Below are 21,117 nucleotides of genomic sequence, written 5' to 3' on the forward strand. Positions count from 1 at the left end.
GTAATGTATCAATATTGTAACAAATGTACCACAATAATGCAAAACGTTAATAATAAGGAAAACTTGGGGGGAGAAGATATACGGGGACTCTTTTATCTGCTCAATGTTTCTGTAAATCTAAAATGATTCCAAAAACTCTATTAATTTAAAAAAAACATTATGCTAAGTGAAAAAAGTCAGATAGAAAAAAACACATATTATATAATTCAATTTATATGAAATGTCCAGAAGGATAAATCTGTAGAGACAGAAAGTAGATTAGGAGTTGCCTGGGTCTGGCAATAGGAACAGGGATTAGCTGTAAATGGGCATGAGAGATCTTATTGGAGTGATGAAAATGTTCTAAAACTAGATTATCAAGAAAGTCAAAAGACAACCAATAGAATGGTAACATTTGCAAATCATATATCTGATAAGAGACATGTGTCTAGAATATATAAAGAATTCTTACAACTCAATGATAAAAAGACAACCCAATTAAAATGTGGGCAAAGGATTTGAATAGATGTTTATCCAAAATACGTAAACAGCCAATAAGCACTTGAAAAGATGCTCAATGTCATTAGTCATCAGAGAAATGCAAATTAAAACTACAATGAGATCCTACTTCATACCCACTGGGATGGCTAAAATCACAAAGACAGATAATAACAAATGTAGGTGATGCCATGGAGAATTTAGAACCCACATGCATTGCTGGTGAGACTATAAAATGGTGCAGCCACTTTGCAAACAGTTTGGCAGTTCCTCAAAAGCAAACTGTATAACTGCAGATGGTTGGCATTATCCATTTGCTGTTTCTGAGGAACAGTAAGGGGGCCAATGTGGCTGGAACAGAGTAATGGGGACAGTGACATAGGACAGAGAAGTTGACAAGGGGCCACATGATGCAAGGCCTTGTAGACTATGGTCGGACTTTGGATTTTATTGTAAACATGATGGGATTTTGAGCAGGGGTCTTGGTTCTTAGTAAGTTTGTAATATCCACTGTAAGTAATGAGAAAGAGAATTAGAATTGCTGAGCATCTTTGAAGGCCCACCTGTTATGGGAGCCATAAATGTTTAATGGTGTGTGTCTGCAGTTATACAGTTTTCTTTTTACAACAGCACTTGGCCATCCTAGTTTGGAAAGCAGAGAAAATGGGGAGTCACATTTAAAGTTGGGATTTGAGGTGAAGATGCTAAGAGAAAACCAACCATGTTAAACTAACTCATAAGTACTCAGGTAGGTTCTTACAGAGAAAAATGGAATTTTCAGGAGCCCTTAAGAAAGGAAATGCTGTATTTCTGCCTTTTGTCTTCTTTTACTGCTTTGTTGTAAGCAATTAGAAGCAATTAATTTAGTGAAAAGAGCATTGAGAGTCGGAAGACTTAAATATGGGCCTCAGCTCTCCCAGTGACTGTGACACTAAGGGTAAATTGTCAAAGTTGACAGCTGTAAGTAAGCTAAAGAAATCCTCTTTATGGCTACTTGTTAAGTCACACCAAGAAGTTAGCTTTATACCATTAAATAAAACTCTTTATCCTTTCTTGGCAATAATTCTTCTGTCTTCTGAATTTCCTTCTATCTTACCAAATTTCTCCTGATGCATTTTAGCCCATTCTGCCTGGTGCTAATGATTGCTCATACAATATCCTTTGTAGAGTAAAAGATAGTGGATATCAGATCCTATCCTTTCCCTGCTCAGAACCCTCTAATGGCTTCCCATCTTACTGAGAATAAAATCCAAACTCTTTGCCATGGCCTACAAGCCCCTGTGGTCCCATCAGATTTCTTCTTGTACCACTCCCCTTCATTAACTGTGTTCCAACCACACTGGCCACATTTCAGTTTGTCAGACAGGCCAGGGAAGTTCTTTCCTGCCTCAGAGCTTCTGCAGTGCTAGTCCCTCTGACTGGAAGACTTCTCCATCTCAGTATGGGTGAGTTTCTTTTCACCTTTCAGGTCTCTGTTTAAACGCCACCTACTCAGAAAAGCTTGCCCTGACCGACCTATTTAAGCCCCACATCCCCCATTGCTCTCTATTACATTCCTGTGTGTTATTTTTGCAGTATTGCTTATCATAATGTGCTGTTTGTTCTCTTGTTTGTTTACCTATTTGTCATCTGCTCCACATACCCCCCCTTACACTGAGAGATCCTTGAGAATAGAGTATTATCTGTCCTTTCATCATTATTCCCAGAGTGTAGAACAGAGTGAGCACTCAATTCAAATTTACATGTTGAACAAGGAAGGAGGGGAGGGGCTTCTTATTATCCATGACCTGCTGTTAAGTAAGCCCAGTTTTCCCTCAAGATTATTTCTCAAATGTAGTATGCATTTATTAATACAATGGAATATTATTCAACCTTTAAAAAGAAGGAAATTCTCCCATTTGTGACAACATGGATAAATAGTTTGTCTTACAGCTGGAGGACATCATTATGCTAAGTGAAATAAGCCAATAACAGAAAGACAAAAAGCACGTGATCTCACTTATATATGGAATCTAAAAATGTCAAACTCAGAAACAGAGATAGAATGGTGGTTACCAAGGGCTAGGGAAGGGGGAAATAGGAAGATATTGGTCAGGGGATACAATGTTTTAGTTATAAAACATGAATAAGTTCTGGAGATCTAATGTACAAAAATGTGACTGTAATTAACAATACATTATTGTATACTTGAAATTTGCCAAGAGATTAGATCTTAAGTGTTCTCATCACAAAAAGTGGTAACTATCTGAGGTGATGGACGTATTAGCTTGATTTTGGTAATTATTTCACAATGTGTGTGTGTGTATATATATATTTCAAATCATATACCTTGAATATATTAATATATAATTTTTAATTGTCAAAGATACCTCAATTTTTTTTAAAGATTATTTTTCAAGCCCTCAAGTTATTTGGATTGCCCTCTCCTGGGCTCTTCTATAAGTGTAATAAAATTCTGATTTTTGAACTGGTCCTAACTATCAAAGGGAGGCTTATCATATTATAGATTTTCAGAGTCAGAATGAACTAGAAGTCTTCCATTCTAACCTCTTTCTCCATGTGGAAACCTTTCCCACAACACCTATCCTAGGAATTTCTTGGAGGTGACTCAATAGCAACTACAGGAGGTAAAGGGGTAACTACATATATAGGGTTCTGGAGCCCCAAATGCCCACTCCCTACTCACTTTACCTCCCACTTTTACTAGAGCAGTGCAGATTTTGTTTGTTTTATATATGTTGGGATTCCACATAAAATTTCATTTTGGTATTTACCCAAATGAGTTGAAAACGTATGTCCACACAAAAACCTGCACAAAAATATTAATAGAAGCTTTATTCATAATTGCCAAAACAATAATGTGGAATTGTAGATTCACATATATGTGATCCACATACCCATTCAATAGGTGAATGGATAAACAAACTGTGGTATATCCGTACAATGGAATATTACTCAGTGACAAAACAAATCAGCTATTAAGCCAGGAAAAGATATAGAAGATCCTTAAATCATACTGCTAAGTGAAAAAATCTGCCAATCTGAAAAGGCTACAAACTGTATAATTCCAAATATATTACATTCTGGAAAAAGCAAAACTATGGAGACAGTAAAAAAGTTCAGTGTTTGCAAGGAATTATTAGGAGAGGAGGATGGACAAACAGATGAAGCACAGAGAATTTTATTGCACTGAAGATATTCTGTATGATATTGCAATGGTAGATACATGTCATTATACTTTTGTCAAAACCCATAGACTGTACAATAGCAATAATATAAACTATGTACTTTAAGTTAATAATAATGTATCTATATTGGCTTATCAGTTATAACAAATATATCCACTAAAGCAAGATGTTAATAACAGGGAAAACTGGGAGTGGGGGGAATGTATGGAAACTCTCTGTACTTTCCACTCAAGTTTTCTGTAAATCTAAAACTCCTCAAAAAAAAGTCTATTAATTTAAAAATAAAAGAACATATCAAAGATAAAAAATTCATTAAAAAAACCATTCTGCTGCCTAAGAAATTTTGAAAACAGCTGATCTAACCTGTGCCTGAACATGCTCAGTGATCAAGAAGTCACTCTCTTGGTATTCCTTCATCCTGTTTTTATCCCTGTCTTCAATATTTAAAGATGACCCTACTGACAGCAATCACCATCTTTTTTTTAGAGACAGAGTCTCGCTCTGTCACCTAGGCATAGCTCACTGTAACCTAAATCTCCTGAGCTCAAGTGATCCTTCTACCTCAGCCTCCTGAGTAGCTGGGACTACAGGTATACACTACCATGGCTGGCTTTTTTTATTTTTATTTTTTGTAGAGATGGGATCTCACTATGTTGCCCAGACTGAACAATCACCATTTATGCATGTGCCTATTACTACAAAGACAAATGTACCACCAGTGGTTCTTTCTACGTTTAATGCTTGTCTGTTGGTTTCAGGCAGTATCTATAAGTTGAAGAAGCTATTTATTTCATAGATTCATCTTGATGTGCCACATCAAGATAGTCTGTGTGGTCTCCAAGCAGTCTATTGCTATACTGTAGTACTCAGGACCACTTCAGATATGACCTTTCATCATATCTTCCACCCTTCTGATTGGTTTCACATCAGTGGATTACCTTGTGAGTTTCAGTATTAAATTTCACCCTAGTGATATCCACCTACTTTGGCAATTGATTCAAGTCATTTTGATTTTAAGTGTGTCTACCAAACAACACTGTCACATCTAACTTTATTTTTGGACATATTTAATGAAAAGCTTCCTATTCTATCATGTTTTATTTAAAAAGGTTAATGGCAAGGCTCCAGACCCAGAACTAACCTCTACCTAAATCTATACTTTGTTTCTCTGTTTGTTTGTGGTGGGGGAGACAGCTGGGCAATGGGTCATGGACCCTTAAATTTTCCTGATTTGGGTACTGACCAGTCTATGTTTAAAATGATCTGTTCCAATGGTTTTCTAGTTTATCACATTTGAATCTGTAAATGTATAATCTAAAGGTTATTTTTCTTTGATTCGAGGTAAATAATACAAATCCTTTCCTTTAAAGTCTTTAAAATTAAAAAAAATTTCAGAGCCTTCCATGTGTCAAGAACTGTGCTAGGGCCAGCTGCGGTGGCTCACGCCTGTAATCCTAGCACTCTGGGAGGCTGAGGCGGGTGGATAGTTTGAGCTCAGGAGTTCAAAACCAGCCTGAGCAAGAGCGAGACCCCGTCTCTACTAAAAAATAGAAAGAAATGATCTGGACAGCTAAAAATATATAGAAAAAATTAGCCGGGCATGGTGGTGCATGCCTGTAGTCCCAGCTACTTGGGAGGCTGAGGCAGAAGGATTGCTTGAGCCCAGGAGATTGAGGTTGCTGTGAGCTAGGCTGACGCCACAGCACTCTAGCCAGGGTGACAGAGCAGGACTCTGTCTCAAAAAAAAAAAAAAACAGAACTGTGCTAGGTACTGAAAATATAAAGATGAATAAGATACAGTCCTTCTCTCAGAGAATTTATAGTCTGGTGGAGGAGACAGGTATAGGAAGTAATTATTGCAAACCAGTTTAAGAAGTACTATGGTAGAGGTTTGAATAAACTGCTGGAGCACAAAAAAAGGGATCAGTTTTCTCTGCCTGGGAAAGGAAGTTAGAACTTCAGGGATGCCTTCACAGCTGGGTCTGAAAGGATGAGTAGGAGGTCATCAGGAGAGATGGAAGTCACTCTGAAGGTCCAAGACTATGCATGTACAAAGGCCCAGTGGCTTGAAGAACATATTATATTTAGGACTGAGAGAAAAGTTTGGTGTGTTTAAGCTTTAGGTACTTGAAGGGAATGAAAAGAGGCCTGAGAAGTAGGCAGGGAAAAAATTATGAAGGGCCTTGTATACTATGCTAAAGGAAAGATCTTTCTTCCTATAGGCATGGGGACACACTGAGGGGCTTTTGAGTGGGGCAGTGATATTGTCATAGTTGTGCTTTAGGAAGTTCTAATGAGCAGTGTAAAATGTGCGACCCAGGAGGGGACAGTGGGAGGAGTACAGGACTGCTAGAGGCTCTGCAGCATTTGGCTATTCCCTTAAGTAACCTGCGGTGGAAATCCTATTTGTTTCCCAGTTGTAAAAGAAGAATAGCCTTTTCTCCCCCTACTTCACATGGAACTAATGAGAATTCATGAAATCATAAGTCCTCTGAGCCTCTTAGAAGACAGCTTCCAGGTTAGGGCTTGGTGGTTGAAGGCATGGACAAGCATAGGCTACTCCATATAATTGAATACTTAATCATGTACATCTTATGGATTTTTAAAAATATGTATTAATCTTGTCTTACAGCTTGGTTCAACTCAATTGTAAACTCCTCGAGGGCAGGATCCTAGGACATTTTGCATTGGCCACACCCCTGGCACAAAGGCAGAGCATTGAATGAGTCCTCAGCCCCAAATGCAGGTTGATTGCATACAGTGTCCTGTCTTAGGCAGACTGCCTGAGACTGAGGCATCACGAGAAGGCCCAGGACTTGTGGGAATGTAGTATTTCAAGGTTTATACTTTACCAGTGGCCAAAAAGATTCTAAGCTTTGTTCAACCAGGCCTAGGAGTGCCAGGAAAGGCCACTTTACTTTCTGACTTTGGCACAATACCTCCCTGAAAATATAAGAGGTACCTCATAAAATTTCCCTTTCTATAAAGTAGAAATCATTACCATTTTGCTAGAAAGTCACAGTCCACTGGTAGAATATAGGTATATTCTTATTATGAATAATCTTTCAGAACTTAGGTAGTTGTTTGTTTGCAGAAAAAGTCTAGAAAGAATGCCCATAATTTTATGTTGTCTACCTAGTGTTATAATTAATGTAGAAATAACATGACAAGACCCTAGATGTTTGTTTTTGGTTTTTTGTTTTGTTTTGTTTTTAACTTTTTAACTTATCTGTATTTGTGACTCAGGCACTACATTTCCGTTCCCAAGTTTCACTTTTCAAAACAGCCTTACAACACGTATGGGTAGGGCTTATAATTTTGTTCCTCTAAACAATACATTTTCTTTGGAAAACAAGCCCTGTGTAGAGTTTCATTAAGTTGCTTCACTTTAAACATACTTATTTCTAGAGGACTAGTAGTACATGCAATTCTAGAAAATGAACTCAAGTCATTTTAACAAATACTTTTCTTCTAAACATCAAGATATATCTTGGAATACTCAGTGACAAACGATTTGGTCTACTAAGGAATCTGGCTCGCTAGCTAAACGCTCTAGGCCACAAAGTTTACAGAGGTTAGATACATCTTACAACACTTTTTACCTCGATCTGTTAAAATAAGCCAATGTGAAACCAGAAAAGCATTCCTAGTTCTGCTTTAGTGCCTAAAGTATCACAGCAGCACACTTAGAAGTAGAAAGAAATCTTATCTTCCCCTTAAAGTAGTTATTGTCATGCCATACAGATTTTTTAAATGTTAAAAATAAAGAAAAAGAATCCTTGAAAATATATTATCAGAGGGAATGAAGTATTCAACACATATACAAGTTATTCTTCAGGGAGAGCTTAGTCTACTTCCATGCGTGATGTCTTGTCATCTCCTTCAAGAGGTGGCATCTCTTCAGTTACAGCAGCATTGGTGTCGTCAGCAGTAGGGTCATCTTCATCAATACCCATCATCCTGTAGATCCTGTTAGCATGTTTCTGGGGATCTTCCAGACTGAAACCAGAAGATAAGTACGCAGTTTTGTAAAGCAGGATGACCAGATCCTTCACAGACTTGTCATTCTTGTCAGCCTCTGCGTTTTGCCTTAAGATCTCGATAATGGAATGGTCAGGGTTTATCTCCAGGTGTTTCTTCACTGCCATGTAACCCATCGTCGAGTTGTCTCTTAGGGCTTGAGCTTTCATAATTCTTTCCATGTTTGCTGTCCAGCCTAGATGTTTTTAATCCAAGTTTTGAGCAATTTCAGTAATATGTGGTCAAACTTTGTAGAGAGGCTTAATCCTATGGCCAAAAGGATATTAGAGGAGCATCCATATGTTTTTCTTGTATGTCACAAATTACCCTGGATTTGCATCAACTGAAACCAAAAAGTCTGAAAGCATTCCCTACATTTTTAAAGCAAGCACTCTTCTCTCTCTCCTGGCTTGGCAGAGATTGTGATCAGTCCACTGAACACAATGGCATTTCCTCCTATCCACACCTAATATAAACTCCAGCCAATTTAATGGGATCTCTTACGTAGTTTGGGGATGCAAGCACATAAAGTCTTTGGCTCTTGAGACATTCATCTAGTGTGCCAGGACCAGGTGCAGAAATACAAATACATATGTATTAGGCCTGGGATAGCTGCTCTTGCCAGTGCTTTTGTGTTTTCTCTATTTAACTAGAAAGGTTGAACAGGCATGATTTCTATCAATTATATATAAAATGTTATTTTTCTTGTGGAGAAAGACAGTACATTTAATTCTTCTACCTGGTATTGATGTCTGAACCATTGGGGTTTTTAGTTTGTTTGTTTGTTTGTTTATTTCAGCATATTACGGGGGTACGAATGTTTAGGTTACATATATTGCCCTTGCCCCACCCAAGTCAGAGCTTCAAGCATGTCCATCCCCCAGATGGTATGCACCGTACCCATTACGTGTGTATATACCCATCCCCTCCTCCCCATCCCATTCACCCAACACCCGATGAATGTTTTTACTATATATGCACTTAAGTGTTGATCAGTTAATACCAATTTGATGGTGAGTACGTGTGGTGTTTGTTTTTCCGTTCTTGTGATATTTCACTTAGTAGAATAGGTTCCAGCTCTATGCAGGATAATACAAGAGGTGCTACATCACCATTGTTTTCTGTGACTGAGTAGAACTCCATGGTATACATATACCACATTTTATTAATCCACTCATGTATTGATGGGCACTTGTGTTGTTTCCACATCTCTGTAATTGTGAATTGTGCTGCTATAAACATTTGAGTGCAGTTGTCTTTTTTATAGAATGTCTTTTGTTCTTTTGGGTAGATGCCCAGTAATGGGATTGCTGGACCAAATGGTAGTTCTACTTGTATCTCTTTGAGGTATCTCCATATTGCTTTCCACAGAGGTCGTACTAGTTTGCAGTCCCACCAGCAGTGTATGAGTGTTCCTATCTCTCCACATCCCTGCCAACATTTATTATTTTGGGACTTTTTGATAAAGGCCATTCTCACTGGGGATAAGTGATATCTCATTATGGTTTTGATTTGCATTTCCCTGATGATTAGAGATGTTGATAGAGGAGGAACATTGAGGTTTTTAAGTTCATCAAATGAGAGTTTAAAATAAAAAGTGATATTTTTCAACTAACCAGAGTGCTTGGAGAAATGAAGTATTCTGGTTAATTGAATTTTCTGGTTTAGTGGACAGTTGCACCGGACAGACATTTTTGTTTCTTTGTTTTATCCATGTTCTTTAACCTCTTTTTAAAATGTACCTATACATTTCTGCCTAAGTAAGCACAGTATAGACTGGACCTGATTGAATCTTGCTGCTATCACTAAAAGTTACCCTGTGTTTCTGTATCCTAGTTTCTATTGGATAAGATCATTAGGGGTAGAGGATATTGACTAAATCTGTGCTGAACCCGGGTGTACTGTGGGAAATTGCTTTTGGAAAACTGTTTTGTTTCTTATTATTTGCTTATTTCCCTAAAAGCAGAGTACATAAAAGAAAAATTCACTAGCCAAGGGAAGACTTTGATTTGCTAGCCTACATTCTACTGAATGAAAACATATTTTAGAGCAGGAAAATTCTACCTATGTCATCTGAGAAAAATGTGCTAAAGAAACGTAGAACCAGAAAAAAATGAGACCTTACACATCCAAAGGAAACAACCAGTAAATTTAGTTCATCATGACCTGTCTATTCAATTTATTCCCTAGCTGAATTAATCTTACAGCAATTTTCAGGGACCCACTCACCACTTGGACTCTTCTGTAGTGCAAATGTTAGGTTCTGCTCATGAACTATTTAAGATTCTTGGTGGTAAATAGAACTACTTTATACATTTTCCATTTATGTGCCTTGGATGATATAATTATCCAAAGGAAAACATGGCCTGTGGATCCTAAAAGTGGCCTTCTGGCACTTTTCACCATAATTGACCCATAGTTTTCTTGATTCATTTTCAGGCAAATATTACCTTGTTCCTTAATTTTCCAAGCCTTCATTTGTCATCAGTAGTGACTGCTTATCATGCCAAATGATGTAGAGAGAGTGAGAACTGTGTAGAGTTATGTTGCTGTCGCATTTATTTTATTTCCTGGGTAGCATTTTTGGTAGTTTTGACACATAGTTAATGAATTTGTTTCTGTTAACAAGTAGGGCTTTATTGACCTAATCATTTTTCACACATGTTCCTGTATAAATTCTAAATCCAAAGATGCTAGGTCAGTAACTAAATTGAGTTTATGGAAGAAAGGACCACTGCAAAGTCAATTTGTGTGAATTTGACCGTGGGTCATTTACTTGCCTTTTGGGAGAATTTTAAAAAACCCATTTATCCCAAATCCAAATAACCTGAAAGCTGAATTTATTAAAGTTTAGTAGGTTATTATAGGAGAAATCTGGAGATAAAAGTTATTACTAAAAGGACCTGTGGTTGGTCATTTTAGTAACCAAAAAACTCTTATATCCAAACATTCAGGAAATGGCAAAGGGGATATAGGCAAACAGAAAAAAAATGGTAAAGTGGTAAATGGGAAAAGACAAGTAAAGAGGTGAGAAAAATCAACAAAATAGACTGATTTCAACAATTATTACAATATTGAAATGGTAAAAGGGGAGTAGACATGAAGGAGAAGGTGAAGAAATAATGTTACCAAAAGTTGGGTACTTGTCCCTGAGGCCTAATGAAGAATGAAGACAAGTGGTTTGAGGAGAAGGAAGGAGAAGTTTATTAATTTGCCAGCAAATGAGGAGAATGGCAGACTCTTGTCTTGAAGTACCATTGTCCCATCTATAAGCAGAAATACAGAGCTTTTAAAGGGAGTTTTCAGCTTTGGGCTATTGCTGTTTAACTATAGCATCTCTGGTATAGACAATCTCATGACCTCTGCCCAGACAATTGTGTTGAGCCCTCTCCTGTGATACAAAGAACATTCCCCTGCCCCTCTGTTTACTGGCGTGGGGCAGGGATGCAGGTTTTAATTCCCAGGAAGGTGGGAGTGGATTTAAAGAGACAACTTATAAAACATTTTACCTTTTTCAGGCCATTCCCTCTGTTACATATTTCCCACTGTCAATTTTACCCTTCCATATCTATGGGAGGAGGGGCAAAGTAGTCATTGAGCTATTTCCTGCTGAATTGGGGCAATGTTTTAGATGGAAGGTTTATAGTTACGTATGTCATTGTAAAGCTTTGGCAGTAGATTTACAAAAATAAAGAATGTAGCAGATTACCAGGTGAAAAGTGGCCTAAGCAATAACTACAACTCTGAGGATTGACAAGGTAAAATGGAAGATACCTAATAAGACAGATTTCATCCCACTTGGTATCTAAGACACCAATAGGACTGTGGGTCTTTGCTGTCGCCTTGTATTAATACATAATGTCTGATGCAGGGCTCGGCAAGAAAGAAACATGGGACCTCTGAGTGCGGAGCTATTATTTGTACCCTGTATATGATCTGAGAGATCTGCTTTTGCAAATTCAGAAATCACATACAGGAATACTTGTGCTGAATGAGGTTTAGGATGACAAACCCAGTAGTGAGACAGATCAGCAGAAGAGTTGATAGCCCAGGGAAAGTCTCATTAAGGAGTTATCTCTCTATCCTATAGACAGAACAAATAACCAAAGAAAGGTTAAAGAAAATATCAACATTTTCATTTTTTTTTTCAAACAGATACTTTAGATTGCCTAAAGGCTGGCCAATTCACTGGGGGCTTGGGTCCTCTTTTTTCATGGAATATCTCTTTACTCTGGTATGATGGACACAAGATTTTTACTTCTGACAATTTTAATTGTTAGAAGTATTTCATAGGGTCAGATCCACTTGTCTGCTTCCAACTGGGGCGGGCACCTGAAAGAGGCAAACTCATGCATAGTGGTTAGTATCTGACCCACATGTTTGACATATTGTTTTACTCTGGTTTTTTTTTTTCAGTCATGGTTATAGTACCATACTTACCTCAGGGGGCTAGGAAGGGTCTCTCATAAACTGTTTTTTAGGGGCTTAACTTAAGCCTGTTTCTAGGGGCTATCTTTATCCAGAGGATGGCAAGCATAAACACCCTATCTCACTTTAGATGGGTTTCCTGTATCAATTTCAGGATGCATGTAATTTCTATTCTAGATGTAGAGAGTTGTTTAACTTGTTGGGTTACCTCCAATATAAAGGAGAGTTTATTATCACTCTGTATGGAGGAAGGGAGCCTATGAACATCTTGACGACCTGTGGGATTATTGAGTCCACAATATCCAGTTTCTTGGAGAAGCAGTTCACCAGGTTCCCACTGTGGGGGGATCCACTCCAAGAGGCTCATGGACAGCCACAGGACATTTTGCAGCAGATTCAGGTATAGATGGCAAGAAGCAAAGACACCCCCCGCCCCGCCCCGATGGATACTGCCATAGAGTGGCCAAACACGGTGATAACTTTGTGAAATACCCAGGGCTCTCTAGATGCTCAGACAGACTTTAATGTGCTCCTGGGTCCTGTTGACAATGGGGTCATTTGTCCAGAGACTGAGCCAATAGTTAGAGAAGCCAGGGTGGTAATGTAGTTATGCAAGAAGAACAAGATGCTCAGGAAGGAGATGAACAGTCCAATGGCCTTATGTAGTCCCAGGACACAGACACCTTGACCTTCCCTATCTGCTATCAGCTTCTAGGTCTTTTCCTTTTTGGCCCTGGCTTTCTGTAGTTCGGCCATGTTGTAGTGTCTTCTGACATCTCCGCTGTAGAAAGAGGAGCTGCTGAGCTGTCTCTGCAGCTGCCTGCCTACAGCGTCTATCATCAGCATGCCATTCTCCATCTGCTTGTCTTCTTTCCCTGGACTGCTGTTGCCCGTCATCCCACCATCCTCTGAGGCCTGTTCCTGCTCTGTGCTGGTGTACACACACAGGAACTCAGCAAAGGCCCTATCCCGGGCCAGTAGCTTCTGGTAGGAGGCCATCTCAGAGTGAGTTCCTTCAGAAGGATTCCAGTAACTTCAGATGCTCTCTCCAACTGGGTAGGATAAGTCTCTACTCAGCCTGAAAAGGTATGTGTTACTCCAAGGCTCATTCCTTGTTTTTCATGAACGTATAATTTAAATTCTTTTTGTGAGTCAGGCAACCCCAAAGTGGGGGTGGTCATAAGACTGTGTTTTAGTTTTTTAAAGGCAATTTGACAGTCTCTGATCCAGATCAGGGGCTCTACATCTGTCCCTTTAAGGACCTCATATAAGAGCTTTGCTATTATTAGTCTAAAGTTTCGGATTCAGATGTGACAGAACCCTGTCATTCCTAGGAACCCGTGCAGTTGTCCTGGGTTCCCTTGTTAATTTGGAATCTCAGATAAGTAACCTGCTGTTTGCAAATCTGTCCAATTGCAGGTTCTGCAAGTCTCCTGCTGAGCCCTCATTAAACGGGGCAGGAGAGCCTTTTTTTAAACCCCTGAGGCAACGTAGTCCCGAAGTGCTGCAAGGCCACTATAGTCCCAGGATCTTGTCATTCAAATATGACTGAATACTATTCATAGTCATTTGTATAATATCATTAATGGCACGTATATCTTGTATTAATCTATACTCACTGGTATGGGAAATTTAAACTTTTTTGCATGTCCCAGGGTCCCATCAGTCTATATAGCCTTACTCACTTTTGGTAGCTTTTTTTTTTTTTTTTTGCAAATGCTGTAACGATGTGCCAGTCTGTTGAGGCTCAAACTTTAATGTGAACTGCTCCACAGTGGCAGTCTCCTACATGTTTCACCAGGCCCTGTTATTCATCCAGCAGGACCTTGGTGGAGCCCGCAGAGGTGAGCATATGCCACTTCTGGAATAGCTCCCATTGCTCCTGCTGCTAGCCCAGGTCTGCTGGATTCGTGGTGGAGGCAGTGGGGAGAGTGGCTCCAGCTCCGGCTGTGGCTTTCTAGGATCTAGCTCCTGGGCCCACTGCAGTGTGTTCCTCAGCTGTCACTTGCTGACAGCTGCCTCACCGCTGCCCAGCCTGGACCACTTATGCCCATGTGGCTTGGCACCAATCTAGTCCCCACTGTCAATTTCACCTGGGGCCCCTGTGGGAAACATTTGGATTGGAGCCACTAGTAAGGCAGGAGGCCCCAGGCCCCCTCCTTCATCATCTGAATCCTAGACTTGAAAAAAAAAAACACTTGCTCTCCTAAGAGTTTCTTCTTATCTGGAACCCTTTGCAATTTGGGGCAATGTTCTTTCCAATGTCCTTTCTTTTTACAAAAAGCACACTGATTGTACATCAATCTGGGGCAACTTTTTCCACCCTTTCCTTTTGACTGTCTCAAAGGACCCTGCCAGCTGTTCTTGTACATTCAAGCCCCCTATCTGATATTGTCATAATGGAAATTTCCCTGCCCCAGCTGTGGGTGCCCTCTGGCCAAATTGAGTTCCCTGCAGGGTTTTAGAAGGAGAGACCATTCCCACCCCCAAGTCATAACCTAGTGGGCATGGGACTGAAGAACTAGTACTAGTTGCACCTTCCCCAGCCTCCTCGTGGCATGGTGCCAAGATGCTGACTCTGAACGCAGTCTGGGCCCCTCCCATGGATTGCCCCAGCTGTGGCAGGCATTCTGGCCACCCCCAGGGAGCCCAGTAGGTTCCAGTGCCTCCCAGCCATGTCATGCACACGCCCAGGGAGGCAGTCGGACATTGAGCCTTTCCCCACTCACCCCGTTTCCACTTTGCTGCACGCTGCTGGGTGATGGGCTGCATGCTGCTGGGCCTCTCCTGCTGGGTCTGCCTCAGGAGCCGTAGTTCCACATGGTACCTCACTTTGGCAGGTCCCCAGCAGCCAACTTAGAACTGGTGTAGACCAGGGGAATCTGACTGTCCAGCTAAAACAAAGCATCACAAAGGCCTGCAGTGGTCAGAGCAGCAGATAAAAGGCTCATGGGATCCAACCTGGTTACATATGAGATCTTGTCCCATATACCTGACCTTTGATAAAATAATTCCTGTTGTAAGATAGTATAATAATTTAAGGTTTCATTCAACAGCCACTTCTCCTCACACTCCAGCACATACATTGGGTTGCAGTAACATCATTCTCTTTTAGACGTAGACTTATAGCTGTAAGTTGGCCATTAAGCCAAGATTCTCCCCCAAGGGGCTTTCAGATGGAATAAAAACAGAGCCTCCCATGTTGACAAACAACAATGATGAACACAACATGACAAGCAAACAATACAGGGAATTCCCAATATAAATGATCTTAATGCCAAGGCCTTACCAAATGAAAGGGATGAATGAGAACCAAATTCTCAAACAAGAACTAACATCTCCCAATCCAAAGGAGAATGAATTCCCAGTTTCCCTAGTTGAAACAAAACTCACTAACAACAAACACAGACAATGAAACAATAATGCCAAGGCCTTCCAACAAATGGGAACCATCCAAATGAAAACAAAATTCTCAAATGGGAACCAACATCTCCTAATCAAAAAGGGAATGAATTCCTCAGGTTCCCTGGGAACTGTACAAATGAGTTCCAAATCCAAAAGGGGACAAATCCCCCAGTTTCCCTAGTTTCACTGAACCGTGACTTCCACCCCCATACAATGCCTCCAAACAAATCTAAACTAAATGCCCTGCCACGGAGCAGGAAGGTCTGAAACTTTCCTCAAATGGGTGAAGTCAAGGGTCTCAGCATGCACACCAGGGAACTTACTCAAACAAATGACCAAGGCATCATGACATTTCCCAAATCCGTTTCCTTTTCCTCAGCGAAGTTAAAGTTGGTTGGAGCTGCTTCTAATTCAGAGAACGGAAATGGGAGTGCCCTAGAGCTAATCAAGTTCCAGCAACTGCTGAGGTGGTCCTTCACTGTCTTAACCAAAAAGGCGATCCCCCTACCCACAGCTTGACCTGGGGCTGCTCCTTGCATCTCCTAGCAGTCACAGGGTACCATTCCACTGGGACACCAATGGGCCCACCCACAGACACCAAATTCTGTTACTGAAAGTTCAGTACTTGTCCCTGCAGCCAAATGAAGAATGAGGACAAGTGGTTTGAGGAGAAGGAAAGAGAAGTTTATTAATTTTCCAGCAAATGAGGAGAATGGTAGACTCTTGTCTTAAAGTACTATTGTCCTATCTATAAGCAGAAATACAGAGCTTTTAAAGGGGGTTTTCAGCTTTGGGCTATTGCTGTTTAACTATAGCATCTCCAGTGTAGACAATCTCGTGACCTCTGCCCAGACAATTCTGTTGAGCCATCTCCTGTGGTACAAAAAACACTCCCTTTTCTCTCTGATTACTGACGTGGGGCAGGGATGCAGGTTTTAATTCCCAGGAAGGTGGGGGCGAATTTAAAGAGATAACTTGTAAAACATTTTACCCTTTTTCAGGCCGTTCCCTCTGTTACAATAACAAGGGGGCTGGGGAAGCAACAGATATAGATAGAATACCAAAACATTTTAGCATAGTGATTAAGCTTGTGGGCTGAGGAGTCAGACTGCCTAAGTCCAAATTCAAATACCTTCCTCTTTTCTCTTCCCCTCTGCCCCTGGCAACCACCATTCTACTCTGTGCTTCTATGAGTTTGACTATTTTAGATTCCTCATATAAGTAGTATCATGTCGTATTGGTCCTTGTGTCTGGCTTATTTCAGTTAGCATTAAATAATGTCGTCCAGATTTATCCATGGTGTCACAGATGGCAGGATTTCCTTCTTTTTAATGGCTGAATAATATTCCATTTTTGTATACCACACTTTCATTATCTTTTCATCCATCGATGGACATTTATAGATCTACTGTACACCATAGTGCCTATAGTTAACAATACTGTATTGTATACTTAAATTTTGCTAGGAGGGTAGAGCAAGTGGTAAGTGTTCTTATCACAAATAATAAAGATGGCAAGAGAAAACTTTTGGAGGTGATGGATAGGTTTATGACAGATTGTGCCAATGGTTTCATGGATATATATTAATACTTATATCCAAACTCATTCAGTTATATATATTAACTATGTACAGATTTTTGTATGTCAGTCATAGGTTGTCTTAGTCTGTATTCTGTTGCTATAAACAAACACCTGAAACTGGGTAATTTATAAAGAAGAAGAAATTTATTTGTTACAGTTCTGGAGGCTAGGAAGTCCAAGGTCAAGAAGGCCATATCTGGTGAAGGCTTTCTTCCTTGTGGGGACTGTCTGCAGAGTTCCAAGGGAGTTCAGAGCATCACATGGCAAGGGGGCTCACAAGAGACAGTCAAACTGGCTTTTATAACAGACCCATTCTCATGATAACTAACCCACTCTCTTGATAGACCATTAATCTATTAGTCCATGAATGGATTAATCCACTCATACGGGCAGAGCCCTCATGACTGAATCACCTCCCAAAGGCCCCACCTCTTAGTACTGTTGCATTGGAGTTTAAGATTCAATGAGTTTTGGAGGGGGTAAGCATTCAAACCATAGCAGACCTGAATAAAATTGTTTAAAAATTTTTTTAATTCAAGCTCAGACACTTACTAGCTGTGTAACCTTGGATACGTTACTTAATTTCCCTATGTTTTAGTTTTCTCATTTGTAAAATGTGAATAATAATAGGACCTACCTCACAGGGTTCTTGTGAAAATGTATTGAGTTAACAATATTGAAACCACCTAGTACAGTTCCTGGTACAAGGTAATCACTCAATAAATGTTAGCTATTTTTTTATTATGTGCCAACAACAGAGGAAAGCTAAACCATACTATCATACCAAATAGCTGTAATGAAAATAAAGAATTATAAAGAGGTATGCTAACACTAAAAGAGAAAATAGATATCTGAGCAAGTCTTAGAAACGTTCAAATAAGAAAACATTGGAATGCCCTAATGCTAACTTTTGATACCAGAACTGGGATAAAAAAAAGATTGTCACAAAATCTTTGTCAGTAACAATTATGCTGTTGAACAGTGTATCTGGCTTTGCCTGGGTGAGATAGCCACCTGATATTTTACATAAATGTCTTAATGTTGCAATCCAAGAATCCCTGACCTTTAATGGACCTAAAAACAGCAATGTGCATAAGCAGGTGTAGTTGACTGAGCCCCGTGCTTTTTTTTAAAGATTGACTTTGTGCTTTATACTTCAGCAGGGTATTTAAGAAGCTAGATATATCTGGTAAAATAAACAAAACATAACAAAAAACAAAACAATTGCCAAATCACAAAGCTGCAGACACATTTCAGAAATATGTTTTCAGAAATACTTGCTGAACCTAGTCTCTTCCATGAACACATTTGTGTTGATGATGTGAAAAACAAAATGCACCAGACAAGTTAGGAAATTATTTTACTCAGCTATTGCAATAGGGAGAACATTCATTAATGAGGACCAGTACAAAGAAAAGGAAGGAGGCCTAGGGTTTTACAAAGGCAGGTAAACAAGGGAATCATCTGAAAGTCTTATGGGAGTCATGAGTAAGGATGGAGATGGGTCTTACCTTGGAATAATGTGCCAAGGTAGGACGGTAACTTGTGGTTAGACTTTTCCTGGAAAACAAAAGGGTGGGAGGAATTTCTTAACCATCACTTCTTTGTGGGGTACACAGGACTCAGATAAACTTCAATACTATCATTTCTCTCTTTTGTTAGACAAATACCATTCATCACTGAGCAACTCAGAGGCAAACATAAACCTCCTCAGTGGAGTGAAACAGAGGTCTAACAAATAGTCTCTCGAGGACTCTTGTTAGTGGTGTTCCTGTAAAACAAGTTGAACGATCTGTTCAGAGTGGTGGCAAAGGTCATTTGCTTTAGGGTCCTAGAGATCAGGCATCTTAAAAGAAGGATGGTTAAAGTGAAAAAAGAAATATTAATACAACAGGTTATGTTATAGTAAAGAGGCAAGAATTGAATCCTGAAGGTAACCAGTAAAATGGATAATGGATTCCAAGACATCCGATATCAGTGGAAGAAAACTTTTTCTTTTTTTTAGAGACAGGGTCTCACTCTGTCACCCAGATCATAGCTCTCACTGTAGCCTCGAATTTCTGAGCTCAAGGCATCTTTTGACCTCAGCCTCCCAAGTAGCTGGGACTACAGGCACATACCACCATGCCTGGCTCACTTTTTTTTTTTTTAGAGAGATGGGGTCTTGCTATGCTGCCCAGGCTGGTCTTGAAATCCTGGCCTCAAGTGATTCTCCCACCTCAGCCTCCCAAAGTGCTGGGATTACAGGCATAAGCCACCATGCCTGGCCAAGAAAAATCATTACATTTTGCATACCACTCATGGAGCTAGGCCCTGAGTGCCCTTGGTGATCTTTTTTGTTCACCATCTTGGTTACTGCTATAGTTTGGATGTGGTTTGTCCCTGCCAAAACTCATGTTGAAATTTGATTGCCAATGTGGCAGTGCTAGGAGGTAGGACCTAGTGGGAGATGTTTGGGTCATGATGGTGGATTTCCCATGAATAGATTAATGCCCTCCCACAGGGGCGAGTGAGTTCTTGTTTTCATGGGAATAGATTAGTTGTTAAAAAGAGTCTGGAATCCTCAGTTTCTCTCTCTTGCTTCCTCTCTTACCTCGTGATCTCTTTGTGCATGCTCACTCACTCCCTTTCTGCTTTCCTCCATGAGTAGAAGCATTATGAGGGAGGCCCTCACCAGATGCAACTACCCAATCTTGTACTTTCCAGTCACCAGAATCATGAGCCAAATAAACCTTTCTTTATAAATTACCCAGCCGCCAGTATTTTGCTATAGTAACACTAAATAGAGATGTGCATGATCCAAGCATTTCTACAGATTTCCATAGTAGTCTAGGCAGCAGCTTGTTGAGGGAGAATTCCAGTTATGTATGGTCTGCTGCAGTGCTGTGTTCTTCTAGGTTTATATCAAGTCATTGGGCTTTAGTTTACAGGGCTATTTCAGATCCTAGATAACAGGGCAAGCTGCAAGACAACCTAAGGTCCTAATAGGGATTTGAGCAGTCAAATTTTAGTTCCAGTGACTTGTAGTCAAGTGGGAGGAAAAACAATTGGGAAAATTAGTAGCTAGACATTGAATAAACCTGGAAGAATTGAAAATTTGGCAAATATTAATAATTAGGGAAGGTAAAAAAAATCCAATTTGATTTACAAGTAGGTACCAAAACTAGTTTGCTATAGAAAAAAAAGTAAGCCAATTTTATCTCCACCAGACAAGACAAAGTCTGCATACCCATCAGTAACCTGAAATTTATTTAAAAAGGTACAAAATAGCTCAAAGACAAGGAACAGGGCTAGAGTCTGATATTCTGGAATAATGTGCTATAGATGAGGCAGAGTTTTCCATTAAAACACAAAATTTCTCTCTACAGTCCCTCCTTTTTTGACCGAAAATAATCTCAAAGAAAAATTATTCCTGAACTCAAAATAACACTGGTTTCACAAACAACAAAAGAAAAAAGTAGATAAATTGGAGTTCATCAAAATTAAAAGCTTTTGCTCTGCAAAGGAAATTATCAACAAAGTGAAAAGACAACCTACAGAATGGGAGAAAAATATGTGCAAATCATATATCTGATAAGGGTCTGGTATGCAGAATATATGAAGAACTCTTACAACTCAACAGCAAAAAGACAAATACCCAATTAAAAAATTAGCAGAGGCCAGATGCAGTGGCTCATGCCTATAATCCCAGCACTTTGAGAGCCCAAGGTGGGAGGCTCACTGGAAGCCAAGAGTTTGAGACCAGCCTGGGTGACATAGTGAGACCTTGTCTCCACAAAAAAGAAGAAGAAACTAGCTGGTCATGGTGGCATGCACCTGTAGTCCCAGCTATTCAGGAGGCTGAGATAAAAGGATCCCTTGAGCCCAGGAGTTTGAGGCTGCAGTGAGCTATGATCAACATACCACTGCACTCTAGCCTGTGACAGAGCGAGACTTTGTCTCTTGAAAAAAAAATGGGCAAAGGACTTGAATAGATATTTCTCCACAGGAGATATACAAATGGCCAGCAAACATGTGA

The 21,117-nt window shown here is 39.8% G+C and overlaps 2 protein-coding genes across 3 annotated transcripts in view; one reads left to right on the forward strand and one right to left on the reverse strand.

Annotated features, from left to right (window-relative positions):
• HDAC8 (histone deacetylase 8) overlaps positions 1–21,117 on the forward strand; it is a 222,232-nt gene that overhangs the window by 41,665 nt on the left and 159,450 nt on the right. The window lies entirely within an intron of this gene.
• LOC123628900 (putative heat shock protein HSP 90-alpha A4) lies at positions 7,511–7,873 on the reverse strand. Its single transcript, XM_045538935.1, has one exon. The coding sequence runs from the start codon at positions 7,865–7,867 to the stop codon at positions 7,511–7,513; it is 357 nt and encodes a 118-aa protein (XP_045394891.1). The 5' UTR covers positions 7,868–7,873.

This window comes from Lemur catta, chromosome X, assembly GCF_020740605.2.
Source record: "Lemur catta isolate mLemCat1 chromosome X, mLemCat1.pri, whole genome shotgun sequence".
NCBI classification, from domain to species: Eukaryota; Metazoa; Chordata; class Mammalia; order Primates; family Lemuridae; genus Lemur; species Lemur catta.